This window comes from Pantherophis guttatus, chromosome 1 (assembly GCF_059756535.1).
Source record: "Pantherophis guttatus breed Tessera chromosome 1, ASM5975653v1, whole genome shotgun sequence".
In the NCBI taxonomy this organism is placed as follows: domain Eukaryota; kingdom Metazoa; phylum Chordata; class Lepidosauria; order Squamata; family Colubridae; genus Pantherophis; species Pantherophis guttatus.
Genome location: NC_142063.1, coordinates 294,078,539 through 294,096,919, shown reverse-complemented (window position 1 = coordinate 294,096,919; position 18,381 = coordinate 294,078,539). Strand labels below are relative to the sequence as shown.

Here is an 18,381-nt window from a genome sequence, read left to right as displayed (position 1 = left end):
CTCAGTATTGGGTTTCAAATCCCGTCGCTACTGGTTCACTCGTGGACGCTCGCCCACGATGCACCTGCGCATGTGCAGAGACGTCCGGGCAAGTGGTCCGCCACTAGTTTGCCCGATCTGGGGTGAACTGGTAGCAATCCACCACTGGTATCACCCATGCTATCTCCCAGGACACTCCATTCACCTTTATTTCCTCCCTTACCTGTCAGTCGACATTCTGTGCCCACTCAGCATGCTTAAAAAATCCTGGAGCATTCTCAAGAGCAATGTTCCTCAACTTTAAGAAAAGTGGACTTCAACTCCCAATGCTGGTTGGGGAATTCTGGGAGTTGAAGTTCACTTGTCTTACAGTTGCTAAGGTTGAGAAACACTGCTCTAGAGTGTTTTCCACAACAACAACAAGAAAAGTTACTTTCTAGCTGGGAATTTCCAGGATTGGTTTACACACACACATATACTATACACAAGCCTCAATCCTTTTTGTGGATTTTTGCACCAAAAATTGACACTTTTGCTGAAATTCATTGTATCTAGAAAGCAACAAATTTGAGAAACCTGATGAGAAGAGTCTTCTGAATACTCCAGACCATCATGAAATCAGTTTATTTGATTGATGAATACTCATTTCATGTGATTACTTCTGCTAACAAAATATGATTTTGAGAAAAAAAATCTGCCAGCTATTCAAAAAAGCAGATGCTGCTGTAGAAATAGGTTTATGAGAATGCTAATATATCTAATTTCCTTCCTTATGCTAAGTCACACTTCTGGAACACACCTCCCATTCAGGCATTCTCATCCTTCTCTCTCCCCCCATCAATCTTGCATAAAATAAAGTATATTATTCATAGTTTTCCACTGTAATTTATAGGCCAAGTTTGTAATATTAGTAACATGTAAATATGAGTTTAAATAGTCTCCGGGGGATGGTAGAGGACAGGAAGGCCTGGAGGAAAGTTCTCCATGGGGTCACAATGGCTTGGACACAACTTCGCAACTAACAACAAAAATATATATCTTTCTTTACCTTTTCTTATAACTGAACAAGGTCAGGCCCAATGCTGAAGGCCCAATGCTGAAAGAGGATTTGTAAGATTTAGAAAAACAAACACAAGATTATTTTAGATCTCTTGCCTCTTCCAGTTCTCTGTCCTTGTGTTTTTTTTTTATCCTCCTTTTTTCCATCTTTTCATCAAAACCGCCCCAGGATATTTGGCTGCTTTGCAGTGAAGGATAAAATGGTACTAATTTATGGTATTAATTTCACATACGTGTGTGAACCGGGCAGTGGTTCAGGCAGTACTGCGCCATAATATAGGGACCTGCAGTCCAACGCCTTCAACCTCCGGGAGTTTAGGAGAAATGAGTGAAGACCTGGGCTGATCTTTATAACGCGGACCGAAGCAGGAGTTTCTTAAGAACTACATTTCCCAGGCTTCTTTAGATTTAAGCTTCCGTTCCCTGCCTTAACCGCGCCGGGCTTGGGTTGGAGGTGCTGGAGGGGAGGTTCTGACCTGTTTTTGGAAGGATGAGAGATTGATGTGATTGCGGGTTTTTACAGAGCTCTCACTTTGTAATGAAAATTTAAGCCTTCCATATATTGTGCATTCTCTCTTCTGTGTTGATTCCTTCCTCGCTGACAACATTCACACCGCTCGTCAATAATAAGCAGCCGCAGGGGAATCTTTTCGATCGTGGAAATGAGCTTCATATCTTGCTCAGGCAAGGGGATCGGGGGAACAACGTGGGCATATGGGTGGGGTAGTCCATCTCCCGCTACCGTTTCCTAACGCAGGACTATAATTGGTAGAAAACGAAGCGTGGCGTAGGTATCTGAGCCACGACACGATCTGAAAGTCTGAAAAGATTGTCTTTTTCCTCCCGATACGTGTTTTTTGCATTTACCCGATTTTGTGTTTAAGTTTATGCTCTTGAGTCCCACAGCTTGTGCAAGTAAGTACTCGATTCTATGCCATTTGTAAAGTAACGACAGCAGAATTTAGGGGCTGAAAAGTCGCAGCCTCCTCTACGGTCATTGAGATTTAAGATTTACTTAAGAAATTTCAGGGTAGGGAGACGAATGCTTTTTAAAAAACAAAACAAAACAACAAAACAAGATGTAGGTTCCAGTGACAATTTTAAAAAGCTTTAAATTGTCGGCGAAGATCTCAAGTTGGAAATAGATAAGTAGCCAATGTCAGCTAAACCTATCAACCCGAACCTCTATTTTATTAATTGGGTCACTAAAGTTCCTGTTAAGGCTGTTATTTTTTGATGTTCTGTTTTAACCTTGCCACCCCCAAATTCAGTGGTGTTGAGAAATCCTCGTCCTATTTGAGGAGCTATAGGAAAAGAGATGGAGGGAGAAATCTGGAATGGAAAGGATGTTCCTCTTCCCCCATGGATCAAAAGGAGAATTAAAATGTAGCCTTCATAGTCTGTGAAATACTGCCATTTTTCAAGATGCATTCTTCATCCCCTGACAACAGCAAGGTTGGTTTTTTTCCCACAACAAAAAAAACTTAAGAGACCCTCTCTTATAACTGCATGATTTCAGCTGACAAAACCTTTAGTTTTTTCCCTTGGGCTCAAATAAGAAAATGGGTTTTGAGTTTACTTCCCATGTTTCTTGATATAACCAGACTTGGATGACAGCATCTTATTCTAAAGACTTTTGATTTTGATTCAGAAGATCAAAACTTGAGAACAGAGAATGGAATAGATCAGTCTGGATTGCAACCTTCATTAGACATCTTTATTTTCTGGGAATTTCTAAGGCTCTAATGGCCCCTCAGAACAATTAATTTTTGCACTTTTGCTTTCGTGTATTTTTATTTATTTTATTATTCGTATTTCTATGCCGCCCACTCTCGGAGGACTCTGTGCGGCTTACACCAAAGACAGTATACTAAATAGCATGTTGCCCCCAACAATCTGGGTCCTCATTTTACCCACCTTGGAAGGATGGAAAGCTGAGTCAACCTTGAGCTGGTGAGATTTGATCTGCTGATCTGCTGAACTAGCAGTCAGCTGAAGTAGCTGCAGTACTGCACTCTAACCACTGCGCCACCTTGGCTTTTCACTAAGACTTTTAGGCTGAGCTTTTGCACTTTTTTGTTCTTGGATTTGGCTGATGGCAACCTAGCTTTCTTCTCCATGAGTTTCTGAAATTACTGTTTGAAGATGACTTGTATGGGATAGGAATTAAGAGTGTCAGTTTGAGACTGAGGGATTCAGAGGCCATGAAATTCATTGAGGAACTGCGGTGGTCATCATTTTTCAACCTAACTTGCCTTGTAAGGTTGCTTGGGAAATGAAATGGGGAATGGGCACCTACTGCTTTAGTTGTTCAAAGAGGGCAGAGATCAGGCAGCAACATCAAGAAGGATCATCAAAGCTTGTGACTCCAGATGGCAACAGCGGCTTAGCAATTCCCAGAAAATAAAGATGTCTGCCTGATGAAAGTTGTAATCCAGACTGATCTGTTCCATCCTCTGTTCTCAGGTTTTGAATCAAGTTGTCTGAATCAAATTGTCTCTGCAATAAGATGCAGGTGTTCAGTTTCCATAGAAACTAACAACAGTCCCTTGTCTGCAACTGTTAAGACATTTAAACAAAGTGAAAGAAAATATTTGAAATCATTTTTGGCTGTTATTTGGGATCTTATACATATTATTGAATAATTTATTCTGTTGCAAAAATGGTTTATATTCTTATATATGCAATACTGCATATAATATAATGATATAATATCACAATACATATATTAAAATAAAAAATTCAATAATTATCAAGATATAAAAATGCAATTTTGAAAAATTATCCTATCTTTATTATTTTAATAAATAATTCAAAGTGATGAACATACCTAATACTCCTACCACTTCTTCTTATTTTTCTCACAACAATAACCCTTTGAGGTGAGTTGGGCTGAGAAAAAGTGACTGGCCCAAGTTGGCCACCCAGCTGGCTTTCATGCCTAAAGCAGGACTAGAAATCATTGTTTCCTGGTTTCTAGCTGGGTACATTAATCACTAGACTAAACTAGCTCTGAATACTTATTCAGCTAAAAATCTAAAATCATATATATGGGTAAATTATCTACACAAGTACATACATTCTTAGCCTTGAAAACTGCACTGAAATTTTAATGAAAATCTGTGTCATACTTTGAATAAATAAATACAGCTTGTTCAGTATATACAGTTTGGCCATTGTTTTAAAGAACAAAGAAAACTAACGCTGTGAATTCTTATCTTGGAATAATTGAATATATTGGGAATATGAATATATTGGGAGTTATATATGTAGAACATTATAAGATTGCTTTGCATCTGAAATTTAAAGCAATGATAAGGTTCCACATGTTTTTAGGAAGAAAACTGAAATTCAACTCAAAATGGGTTTTGAAATGGGTTTCAGAACTTCAGAAATGTGTTTCTGAAGCCAAGATCACAGCTATGATGATCTGTATCATTTATCTTCTAGCAGAAGTTTTAATTCTGTGTTTGACTGGACTTGCAACTTCTGTTCTTTCATTTTTGTTTCAATGTCCACATATATTTCTCCAAAGTGAATATACCTATATGATCATGTGTCATTTGTCACCATTACATATCAAGAACTACCGATCCAACTTGCATGGAAGTTGGAAGTTGTCTGTCAATTTCTTCTGATTCTGATACACAAAATCCTTGACTTTGTGTACCAGAATCAGCCCTTGGCTTAATTAAGTCAAGGACTTAATTAAGTTGACATCATCAAGGCATGATGTCTGGAACTTACTTTCCCCTTTCCAAGACCTGAGTAATTAAATAGTTGTGGTTTTTCTCACGTTTCTTTCTGCCTCAAGTGCTATTATGATATTAGTTTTATGCTAATTGATTATATTAATTATTTAAATATCATCACCCTAACTTGCAAGACAGTGATCACATCCCATTGAATTGTGAGCACAGGCAGTAGAAGATCCACTTGATCTCATTGATACCTCAGCCTAAACTTTCAACTGAGAAGACATTCCCTGAATATTCCTGACATTCCAAAAACGAAGGTACTGTACACAAAGACAATCCATACCGAGGGAGACATTCCTCAAGAAACAGATAACAAGGGTACTACCTAGGACTTAAAAAGAAGATATATAGAACATCTAAATTAGAGACTGTGATTTGTCTTTTGGTATTAATTTTCAAAAAGGAGCAGAAAACGGGTACAGGTTTGTGTCTGTGTGAATAAATGCATGTATGTATGAGTGTTTAAAGAGAAAGAATCTGTTTTCTTTCCTTGTTTCAGGTTCTTTGAATAATTCGTTATTCTTTTTTCTGTTTACATTTTGTTTCTTCTTAAACCTCTTGTTTTAATATAGTGTGGTTTCTTGTGGTTTCTTCAGCTCTTCAATTACAGTACTTATAGGCATGTCATTGCCCAGCAGTGATTTTAATATAAAGTAAGTTATTTGTATTTTGCAAATTTTATATGTTATATCCTAGCTGAGAACATTCTACTAGAGCCCTTTGTGTTTTATACTATTTTACCAATATCAGTCTATTTATTACAAACATGTTGTAATCTAACATTTGATTATAGCTGAGTTCATGTGTGCTTTGCTGCTAGAATATTTATTGTTTGCTTATTTATTTCCACTGACACAACTTTCTCCAACCAACCAGCATTTGAATGGAATGGATCATAAATCTCAGTATCCCAAACTTCTGTCTGCCATAGCAAATTATCCCAAAAGTGCTTTTTCAAATGGCAACTGGACTTTCTTTGTTTTTTCCTTGAAGATGTGTCCCTTCTCATGCAAGAAGCTTTTCAGTTCTGAACTGAAGTAGCTTTTTTTTTTAAATTTGATTTATATGCCACCCTTCTCCAGAGACTCAGGGCGGCTTACACTGCATTAAGCAATAGCCTTCATACTTTTGTATATTTATACAAAGTCAGCTTATTGCCCCCACAAACTGGGTCCTCAATTTACCTACCTTAGAAAGGATGGAAGGCTGAGTCAACCTTGAGCCTGGTGAGATGTGATCTTACTTTTAATTGCAGACAGCTGGAGTTAAATTACAGTGCTCTGTCTGTTGAGCTATCCAAGCTATCCAGCTTCTTGGATGAGAAGCGAAACGCCAGGAAAAAACAAAGAAAATCCGGTTGTCTTTTGAAAAAGCACCTTTGGGACATAATTATGCAAGAACTATGTACTTCACTCTGTAGACGAAGGGCAAAATAAATAGTCTTTGTAATGGATTGCATGAGCTAAATTACTAGAACTGAAATCACATTTAAATCAATGGGCAAAACTAATCTGAATTTGTTAATTCCATTAAATGGAAATTTCTAATAGCTAATTTCATCCAAATCCATGACTTGAATTACAACCCACCCCTCACCCCTCCCTTCTTCCCTCCCTCCCTCCCTCCCTCCCTCCCTTCCTCCCTTCCTTTTTTATTTTTATTTTTTTGATTGATTAAATCCTCAAGAGCAATTCAAGCAAAAAAGGCTAGCTTTTAGGAAGCTCAGAACATGCTATTGGACATACCCAATTACTTCAGTGAACAGGCCCCCACATGCCACTGTTAATTCTTCTCAACATTTTGCTATAACAATTGGCACATGATATTGCATGAAATTTAACATAAAACAAATAATTGGTCAGGTTCCTAAGGGTGTTGGCATTTTCCAGCATCTTCCCATGACACATAGCAAGGAGGCTTTAAAAAGAGTTGCATGAGTTCTATGAAAAGGAAAACAAGTCCAAGAGCCCCCTCAGTAGGTCCGGCCTTCAGCTCATTTTGTTCTCTGGTTTTCTGAATATATTGTTCGTTTATGTGATTACTATGTGTAGTACTAATTTACGTAGTTTCATTTTGATAGAAAACAAGACATATTAAAAAGAAGAAAATAATTTTGGTTTTCCACTTTCTAGCTTCCACTTCTAGGTGGAACTAATTTTCTCCTTTCATTTTTCTCTCCTTTCTTGGGAAGACATTGGGTTCTGTTATAGAATGTCTTGAATAGCAGCATTTTAAAAAGGAGGGAGGAATCAATCCATCAAATAAAATGCTGTAGATAAGATCCAACCCAGGGCAAGGGCCTAAGACACACTTAAAATTCCTCAAAGAGAAATGCTGGTTAGGCTTCTGGAGTTCCTATTTGCAAGCAGCCTTCTAATAACCATAATGTTGAGACCTGAGAGGAAAAAGAAGGAAGATAATATTTTGAGAAAAGAAAAGTAGAATCAGAGCTGAAAATGGCAAATTTGATACGTTTAAGAAGGAGAAAGAAAAGAGGTCAAGCTCGAGGGTTTAACTGTTGAGGTATGTAAGAAGAAGGGATTTTATTTGTATGGAGATGGGAACAAAGGGATCATTTCCTGTGGGACTAAAAAAATCAAGCTCTTTTTTTAAAAAATGGGAATGGAACAGTCCAGGAGGACATTATGCCATGATCAAAGTTAATAAAGTTTTCAGGATTAGGTTTTAAGAAAATGATCCACAATACCATTGGATATATTTTCTCCTTTTATTTTTTTCCTGGTTTGGGGGAGGGCAGTGTATCAGAGAAAGCAAGTGCCTAACATAACTTGCATGCCCACGTTAAACCCAGAAATACACTAAGGCAGAAGCTTGTCCACCACAAGGATAAAACACCCAAACACAAACTAAGCAATGTGATATATGCAGTACAATGCAGTGAGACATGCAGGTCTATACATTGGAGAAACAAAACAACCACTTCATGAACACATGGCACAACATAGGAGAAGAAACCCATCAAGATAAGATTCAGCAGTCCATCCGCATTTGAAAAACAAAGATCACTCTTATGAAAAAACAAAAAGTTATGATTTGATGTTAATGCCTTATTTTATTGCAACAGAGAGAGTGGAAGTCAATGTTCCTTTTTTTTCCCTTATCTTTCCTCACTTCTCTTCCCTCCATTCCTCCCCACCATTTTCCTGTTTACTTCCACATTTTGTATCTTACTTTATAACACAATAAAAATGTTAAACGGAAAAACAAAGGTCATTTTTTTGAAGACAGCAAAGTTCACATTCTGGACAGAGAGGACTTCCAGAATGAAAGGGGGGTCAAAGAGGTCCTCTGCCTAAAATTTGAAGAGCCCTGTCTCAACAAAGGGAAAGGAACACAATACCATGTATCTTCTGTTTATAACACAGCAGTTCCAAGAAGGTTCCAAACCCATTTGCACCCTCAGGGCACAGATAAACCTTCAAGTGGCCTCAATGACTCTCAGTGAGAATGCTAATGATCAGATGACTGCAAAGAATATAAAACCTTCCATTCTCCACCATTCAGTCAGAACTGAAGAAGCTTCTTGAATGAGATGTAAAACATCTTCAAGGAAAAAACAAAGTCCAGTTGCCTTTTGAAAAAGCACCTTTGGGACAACTATGATTTGGATCAGTGGTCACCAACTGGTGGTCGGTGGACCATTGGTGGTCCACAAGAAAATTTTGGTGGTCTGCAGAAAAATTATTTGCATTTTTTATATTACACTAAATCGGGGTCCTCTGTTGTGACCTAGGCTCACTTAGTCATTACAAGACACAATTAGTCCCAAACAAACCTATTTTATTATAACAGCTGAGAATTACTTCATTCCCAGCTTAGTCCAAATTAATTGTAAACCAAGTTTTTCAGAATAAGATCTTCGGGCTTATCACAAACCTTTTATCTTCTTTGGTACCCTGCCAAAGGCCTTTCTTGGCAAAGCCCCATGAAGTTCAGAAACAAGAGACACCAACTGGAAACAGATTTAGCAATGTTACTTTCCTACAAAGAGCCCAAGAGCCTTTGATGCTCTTTTAAGCCTTATGGGAGGGGCCAATCATCTCCTGACCTTAGTCCCGAGTCGTCCCTTTTGCTTTAGCTGCTCTTGCCTTTTGGCAGCTCTGCGCATGCGTGCACTAGGAACAGGCTCCTCCTGTTCTTCTGCCTCTCTGCTGTCCAACTCTGGAGGCTCCGGAGTCTGCGCATCACTCCCAGATGGCCCTGGGCCCATCTCTGCCTCCAATGCAGATCCCTCATCCAGGCCTTCCCCAGACTCCAGGAGTGGCCCATTGTCCTTTCCAGCCTCCTCACTGTCCGACTCTGCTGCCAGCTCCAGAGGCTGCTGGTGGACCACAACATCCTCAAACTATGGCCCCTGGGACGAATACGTGCAATGAACATTTGTGTTGTTGCAGAGAGTCTCCCCCTTCAGGGTCTTTTTGTGCAGGTCGGAGGGGGGCAAAAATTCTGACTTGGGGACTGCTTCAGCCTCCTGGTGCAGGGCTTTGGGCGAAGGCTGGAGGGAAGCACCGCTGGTGGGAAAGAGCCAGGGGGCCTTGTTCCAGTGGGACTGCATCATGGCCTGGAACTGGATGACCATCTCAGCCCCCTGAGCCTCCAGGCACTGGCACTTGGCCTTGCACTCCTGCTGGTCTTCTCTCTGCTAGGAAAGCCTACGCTCATAGTCATCAGTGAGGTGCTTCTGCTGAGCCTCCTTTTCAGCCAGATCCAATTTGAACTGACCCAGCTGTTTTGCCAACTCTTTCTCATGGTGACTGCTTAGCTCCAACAACTGCTTCCTGTTGGGGCCCTAAGTAGCCCGGGCAGGCAGGCGAGGAGTGGGGAAGAGGGGAGGGGCAAGTAGAGGCTGGCGAGGCGCCCCTCGATATGTGTGACATCAAGTTGGCCAAGTCCACCCAGTCACATGATCACCTACCCATGCCCATCCAGCCGGTCATTAGGCAGATCATATTAGTGGTCCGCGGGATTTAAAATTATGAATTTAATGGTCCCTGAGGTCCAAAAGGTTGGGGACCCCTGATCTGGATGACTGAGAATCTGCAGACACCCAACAAACTTTGTCCTTTGCATCCAGATGGAAGACTCCATGACACCACATTTATTGGAAGAAAAACAGCAACTGGACAGAAAGAATTGCGTAGAGCTCCTTGGGTCAACCAATACCCAAATAACCAGGAAAGAGCACTCCAGAGTTCTCTGAAAGAGAGGCGGGAGAAAGGGCCTACACTTGGTGATTTCCATGTGGAAAATGGAATTACCTTCCTTTTTTATTGATGTATTATTCATAATAGTTGCTCCAATCTGGGACCAAATCTGTTGTGTGAGGATCTCTGTTACATTTCCTGCAGTGAACAGCAAAAGCAAGCTGAAGTTCTTGTTTAATTAACCTTTCAGCTTGAGTTCTCAAATTTGCTAGCACTGACTTTTCTTAAGCTGTCTAAAGTGCAAACTGGCCATCTTTTGACAGTGAGTGCAAAAAAGAGTAAAAACAAAAAGTTGGTATTCTTTAAAACAATAAAAAAAATGCGGTATTGTGATTTTCATTTTTTTAAAAATATTTTTTTTGAGACGGTCATATTTACCAACAGGTCAAAATCAAACCACTCTGTTTATTGTGAAACATTTCTGGAAAGACTAACTCAAGAGAGCCTGTACAGCAAAATACTTTTTGAATAATGCCTTCCCTGAAGAATATTTATTTGAAATTTGAAGTGGTAATAATTCATAATTCTCAAGATAGTAATGATTGTTTAAATACAAAATTCTGTAAACTATAATCTTCACTTTGTTTATATTTTAAAAATCTCAGAACAATTAATATTAAAGAAACTCATTCTTTACTTAAGCTGTCTAAAGTGCAAGCTGGCCATATTTTGACCATGAGTGCAAAAAAGCGTAAAAACAAAAAGTATTTAAAAAATCTTTGCATTGCTTCCTTAGAGTGTATGAAAGTGTGTGAATGCAGTATCTGTTGACCACTCATTAATCACATCTATTTCTAAGATCATCTGACTGCTTTAATGAGTGGCCAACAGATACTGCATTCACATTCTCGTAGGCTGTGAAATAGCTTTTTAGAACTCAAGTTTGAAGCATTTCACAGTTCTAATGTTTATATCATATAAGGAGATCATTGATTTGCAAGAGAAAAGACAGCAAACTACAAGTATTTTAAATTTCCAACCTGTTTCTAAAGCTAGAAGATACTGTAGTTATATTGGAAAAGCCAGGCATAATCTACTGAATGTGATAGGATAAATTCCTAATAGGTGAGATCTTTTTGCAAATGATGTATTGCTTTTTCTTATTTTAGACAGAGGGAAGTAGCCTACAAGTTAAAAAGTATCTTGAAAGAGGGTGACATATCCTTTGGATCCACATATCCCAAAAAAATATCGTGAAAAAGGATAACAGCATCCTTTCTACTGCTTCTTCTGAATATAATAACTTTCCAGTGCTGTTTCGGTGATTCCTATTTCATCATATTTGCTTTCCATTTCTAATCCTCCATGTTTATTTCCCACGCTATTCTAATGTACAATATACATACCCTTATTATGGTTCTCCTTTGGCCTGTACATAGTGTAACTGCTTTGATGGTTATTACAAATATTGCCCAGAAAGCAAACTGCTGAAGCTAGTATTTCCTGTGAATTCCTCTATCAAGAGTCTGTGTGGGTAGATGTAATGTGGGTTATATGATTTGTAGTTATGTGATTTCTGCTAGGCAATAACTTGTATATTTCTGTTTAATTCTTTTTTGGAGTTGTTTTTTTTTATTTCATTTGTTATATTTACAACTTGTTTTTATTCATGATTTTGAAACATCTAACAGAAATAAACTTACAGTAATAAAGCAACTCTGATAATATGCAGCATCTTACATGAGAGCAAAATAGCTTTAATATCTTATTTATTTATGAAATGCATTTATTTATTTATTTATTTATTTATGAAACACCCAAAAAACCAGAAACGATGGCAAACAATGACAGAAAAGTGCAGTGTCATTTTTTTAATTAAACACTAGGGTAAATAAGATTATTTCATTTTATTTACAATAGTTTATTTTATCATACAAACATCTGTATGATTCCTTGATTCACAAGACTGGTACTTTAAGCATTAATAGATTTTTAGCATAAATTCTATAGTGCTGCCATTGAAAGATCTGACTCTGACTTCTTATAAAATGCTGTGTAACTTGAAATTACCAAAAAAGGCTTTGTTCTTGCTTGATGAATTCTGACTTATCTGCATTAGTATTAAGTCTCATCATTCACAGTATATATGGGATTAAATTGGTAAAGACTGTGGTAAAGAAACAATTCCTAGCTAATTATGAGTGCTCCTACTTAGCCTTTACCAGCAATTCAAATGGCTACATGCACTATACATGTATGTATATGAGGCAGAGAGCCAGTTTGGTCTAGTTGTTAAGCAGAGGTGGGTTTCAGCAGGTTCTGACCAGTTCTGGAGAACTGGTAGCAGAAATTTTGAGTAGTTCAGAGAACCGGTAGTAAAAATTCTGACTGGCCCTGCCCCCATCTATTCTCTGTCTCCCGAATCCCAGCTGATTGGGAGGAAATGGAGATTTTACAGTATCTTTCCCCTGCCACGCCTACCAAGCCACACCCACCAAGCCACACCTACAGAACCAATAGTAAAAAATTTTGAAACCCACCACTATTGTTAAGGCACCGGACTAGAATCCAGGAGACTATGAGTTCTAATCCTGCCTTAGTCATGAAAGCCAGCTGGGTGAGTTTGGGCTAGGCACTGTCTCTCAGCCCAACTCATCTCATAGGGCTATTGTTATGGGAGAAATAGGAGGAGGGAGGAAATATTAGATATATTTGCCTCTTTGAGTTGTTTATAAAAATAATAAAGGTGGGATATAAATAAAATAAATAAATAATGTACTAATATACAATGGATAATTGCAGGTATACTCCAAAATCTTAGTTGATTGTTCCTTGCATATAGGATATGTTTCAATCCCATTTCAGATAATCCTGTAATATTACTGAGCTTCATGTTCAGATTAAAATTATATAAGCCTTCTTCTTAAAACTGGAAAAATTGTTATTTGCTCCTTTCTGGGGGAGGAAGTCAGTCATTTCTGTAATGAAAATGTTCTTTAATCTAGTGTTTCTAATTATGACTTTGTAGTCATGATGTTGCTTGAAATGATACTGGCTGCTGTTTTGGGGACCATTATCTACTTGTTCTTGACTAAGAAAAAGGAGGAAGTTCTACCTATGGGAGATGGATGGTGGGCTGCAGGACAGAAGCCTGACTCTGAAGAAGATACAACGATACGTCCTTTTAAAGTGGTCACCTCAGAGGAGGAGATCAAGGTAAGACACTCTTTCATATTGAAGTACAGTAGAACATGCTAGGCTAGTTGTACAGATCTGTCCCTGCTTTCTGATAGATAATGCAGTAGCACTTCTACTCAAATACTTGTTAGAATTGCAGGCAAAGCATTAAAGTACTTGTAAAGTACTTCAGATTAACCTCACTATTACCTCTTGACTTTAATTTGAATAACTGATATAAGAAGCATAGAAAGTTGCTGTCTTCACAGAAAAAAAAGAGAGACTATGCAAGACCCTGTTTAATAGCAATAGCGTTTAGACTTATATACCGCTTCACAGTGCTTTACAGCATTCTCTATGTGGTTTACAGAGTCAGCATATTGCCCTCAACAATCTGGCTCCTCATTTTACCAGCCTCAGAAGGATGGAGTGCTGAGTAAACCCTGAGCCGGTAAGAATCGAACTGCCAAATTGCTGGCAGCCAGCAGTCAGCAACATTAGCCTGCAATACTACATTCTAACCACTGCTCAACCACAGCTTTTAATCTATAGAAAATGGGAGCCCGCATTTCCATGCTGAATGGAAAGAGAAAGAAATGTTAAACGAAGCACACAACAGAGAGGCATCAATTAAAGTGGTAGTGCCCCAACCATAACTCTTTATAGAAGACATTCCTTCTGAGTCAAAAGAAGGAAAGACTTTCTAAAAATATTACTTGCCACATGGCATATTATAATCAACAGGGTTTCATGATGCTCTTTTCCTTCTCAGACACATTGTATAAAGCATTTAATACACCATTAGAAAAAAGAATTCCCCCATCATAGTACTAACTACTATGATGATACATAAGAAATGTATGTGATTTATTGTTCAACAATAAGATTATATGGAAAAGTCCTACAGGAATGTATGGGACATTGACATCAATGATGTCAGCAAGATTGACATCAAATCCCAATTATGTTAAAATGACAACTTATACATAGTGAGTTCATGACAAACTAATTGAGAGGGCAGAAGTCACTGAATAAAATTTGGAAAGTTTAAGTTGGGCAGAATATGCAGATCAGATTTTTGTTTTTTAATAGATTATTGAGAAATATATGAATGTAAAAAAAGTATATTGTAGATTTGTAGATTTAGGGACAAAATACAAATAACTTGAATTGTGACAAGTTTTGTCTGAATAATTAGAAGTTTCTTGAATGAAATATATGATGCAAGTAGAGAAAAAAAATGAAAGCATAGCAACATTAATCACGCAATAAGATGAGAATGGGCGATGTCCTTATTGAATGTACTTATAGTAAATATATAGATTTGTTGGTTGGGGTCAGTGATGGGTTGCTACTGGTTCATCCTGGTAGCAGTGGCGACAGGCGGCTCCGCCCACCCGCCCGGACATCTCTTCACAGAAGTTTCTGCGCATGTGCAGAAGTGTCGTGCATGTGCGAGCGCGCCTACAAGAAAACTGGTAGTGGCCGAAATTGAAACCCACTACTGGTTGGGGTGATATTAAAGAAGCCTCAGTTAGGCATATAATATACAGATAATGGCATATTGTTGACAGAAACAGCAAATTTTAAGAAAAGCTTTTTAGTGAAATGACATATAATCTATAACTTTTAATTGAAATATAAATAATAACTCTTAATGATTACTTCCATGCGTAGGATAAAATACAGGAAAAAAGTAGTGATATTTTTTCAAGTCCTCAGAAGGGGGGGAAATTGAAGAATGGGGATAATATCACCCAGAAGCTAGATACAGAATGTCTGATTTGGTTTGGCTTACGGCCCATTTCTCATTAAGACTACACTATGTTCCCAGTATAGGATTTTATTTTCCTGGGCTCCAAGATCACCACACATGGGGACTATAGCCAAGAAATTAAAAGATACTTGCTCCTGGGGAGGCAAGTTATGGCAAAGTTAGACAGCATACTAAAAAGCAGAGACATCACCCTGCCAACAAAAATGCATATAGTCATGGCTATGGTTTTTCCAGTTGCAATGTATGGTTGTGCAAGTTGGACCATAAGGAAGGCTGAGCATCAAAGAATTGAGGCCTTTGAACAATGGTGCTGGAAAAGACTCCTGCGAGTCCCTTGGACTGCAAGGCGATCAAACCAGTCAGCCTTGAGGAGATCAACCCTGACTGCTCTTTAGAAGGCCAGATCCTGAAGATGAAACTGAAATACTTTGGCCACTTAATGAGAAGGAAGGACTCACTGGAGAAGAGCCTAATGCTGGGAACAATTGAGGGCAAAAGAAGAAAGGGACGGCAGAGAATAAGGTGGCTGAATGGAATCACTGAAGCAGTCGACGTGAGCTTAAATGGTTTCCAGGGGATGGTAGAGGATAGGAAGGCCTAGAGCAGTGTTTCTCAACCTTGGAAGCTTGAAGATGGGTGGACTTCAACTCCCAGAATCCCCCAGCCAGCAGCGCTGGCTGGGGGATTCTGGGAGTTGAAGTCCATCCATCTTCAAGCTTCCAAGGTTGAGAAACACTGGCCTAGAGGAAAGTTGTCCATGGGGTCGCAATGGGTCGGGCACGACTTCGCAACTAACAACACAAAGGATTTTATAATGTATTTATTATAGTTGTACCTCAGTTTTTATCCAGCAGCTGACATGGAGATCTTTTTTTTTTCCATTTTGTCCCCACCTTAATGATGGCATGTGCATGGTTGGCTTTATGTTAAGGCCAAGTAGAAACTGGCTGATGACATCAAAAATTAGGGGCGCCAACACCATCCCTTCTTTTGAAAAGGAAGGCTATTATAAAAATGCTAAATGCTCACATCAGCAGGAGGCAGTGCCAGCAGTCAGTGTGGGCTCAGATGCCACACAACCTTGAGTCAGCACTGGCGTGAAAAAAGTAGGGCTGCCACAGCTGAAGTAAAAACACTACTGAAAGTCTTGTCATTTCATTCATTCAGTCTCCAGGCCAAGAGGGATTTCTACCCAATCTGAAAAGATTATAATCTCTACCTAAGTTACAGCATCTTTGTGAAGATTTGCATCTGTGTTGTAGTTCACTGTGTTCCTTTTCCATGTTTTATATATAGCTTACAATACATGATATATTTACTTAACTTCATTGCAGTCATTAACAGGACATTACATGATATCCAAGTTTTCTTTTTTTAATTTTACCTTCTTTTTCCTGTACACACTTTGCTTGTGTTCTAGGATTTACATCAAAGACTTGACAAAGCTAGATTTGTAGAGCCATTAGAGGACAGTTATTTTCATTATGGGTTTAATGGAACTTACCTTAAGAAAATTGTCTCTTATTGGAGAAACCAATTCAACTGGAAGAAACAAGTGGAAATTCTCAACCAATTCCCACAATTCAAAACAAAGATTGAAGGTTTGCCACTAATAATTACTATAGTATGTACTATAGAGTATTTTAAGCCATTTGTGTTCTTAGCATCCATCCCTGAACTTTGCCATATCCTGTTTGCCAGTCAATACATTCTGGTACTTCCTTTAAGTTATGAGTGAACACACAACAGTTAGATGGAATCTTTACACAAAACTTTATTATATTTCATACTTTTCCCCGATACAAGAGTTTCCTCCTCTTGTTCTCTCAATTGTCAACATTCCTCTCTTTGTTATCTTTCCTTTTTCTGTGCCAAGGACATGGAGAGAACAAGATGGAGTAAGCTGGATAACCATGGATATCCACATGTCCTTGAAAAAGGACTTAGTCAGCTGTGAATGTTGTTATGCTTATAAGGGAACTTTATAAGTGTGGCCAACTGGCTATCTGAAACAATGTGTGGTGAATGGGGCCAATCAGTTTGCCTCTTTGCAGATTGGAAGGATTGAGAACTGCAATTCTTATATCCTTTTTTGGATGGTGAGGGAACTAAATTGAACTTGGCTTAAGTATTTCTGCCTAGTCATGCTAATCAGGCAGTTTCAGGGTTGTTTCTCTTGCACAGAGGGATGCTTTCAACAACATGGCTCTTTTCCTGCATATAAGTTCAGATAAAACATTTTTTTTCAGAACATCCCCAATAAACATAAACAAGCAAGGGTGGGTTCTAACCGACTTTACTACCGGTTCTCTTTGTGCGCGCGGTTTGCACGCGATCGCCTCTCCGAATCGGGCCGAACTGGGAGCAACCCACCACTGAACACAAGGGAAATATGTTTATTTTAATGTTTCTTAACATAGACTCAGGTGGATATCCCCAACTCCCCCTTTTTGCTGGAGTCGGAAAACTGGGATTACTTTTAAAAATAAGGCAAAAGCAACTGAAACCACATTTTTGCTCTCCAGAAACCTTTGAGAGTGAGAGGCCATTGCTTCAGGCTGCGGTCAATTTTATTCTGAGAATACAGATACTAATTTGAAATCCACAGGGCACAACCCAGCACTCTATTGACTCTCAGAAAATTATATTATGTTGATCTATCTATTTGGTTATTACTGATGATTCTGTGTCTATATTTTCTTCTTGTAGGAATTGATGTCCATTTTCTTCATATAAAACCTCCGCACTTGTCTGAAGGGCAGTCTGCTAAGCCTTTATTGATGATCCATGGTTGGCCTGGCTCAGTGTATGAAATGTACAAAATTATCCCTCTTTTGACTGACCCTGCAAACCATGGCCTGAATGGTGACCATGTTTTTGAGATGATTTGCCCTTCCATCCCTGGTTTTGGATTCTCAGAGGCTCCTCACAAAAAAGGTATCTGGTTTTTTTGGGGGAAAAAAAGGAAGTAAAAATAAAAGGCCCAAGGTACAGGTACTTTTCGACTTACGAACACAATTGAGCCCAAAATTTATGTTACTAAGTGAGATATTTGTTAAGTGAGCTTTGCCTCATTTTACGACCTTTCTTGCCACAGTTGTTAAGTGAATCACTGCACTTGTAAAATTAATAACACACTTAAATAAATCTGGATTCCCATTGACTTTGCTTGTCAGAAGGTCACAAATGGTGACTGGGACACTGAACCATCATGATTTAGTTGCCAAGCATCTGAATTTTGATCATGTGACTATCGGGCTGCTGTAATGGTTGTAAATGTGAAAAATAGTCATAAGTCACTTTTTTCAGTGATGTAACTTCAATCATTAAATGAACTGTTGTAAGTCGAAGACTACCTGTATTCTAGTCGGCCGTGTAGTGACTGATTGGGATCCAAGCTGCTGTGAATTGCACCACCCTTATTCAATACAAGCCACCAATCACATGTAACAGCCCCCCCCCCGAG

General features: G+C 38.7%; 1 protein-coding gene across 1 annotated transcript in view; it reads left to right on the top strand.

Annotated features, from left to right (window-relative positions):
• The first annotated feature begins 1,013 nt into the window (after positions 1 to 1,013).
• Positions 1,014 to 18,381, top strand: part of EPHX1 (epoxide hydrolase 1) — a 30,525-nt gene continuing 13,157 nt past the window's right edge. The window contains 4 exon segments of the mRNA XM_034427926.3: positions 1,014 to 1,953; positions 12,990 to 13,177; positions 16,336 to 16,516; positions 17,625 to 17,852. Of these exon segments, the coding sequence (XP_034283817.2) occupies positions 1,926 to 1,953; positions 12,990 to 13,177; positions 16,336 to 16,516; positions 17,625 to 17,852 (625 nt within the window). The 5' untranslated portion in view covers positions 1,014 to 1,925.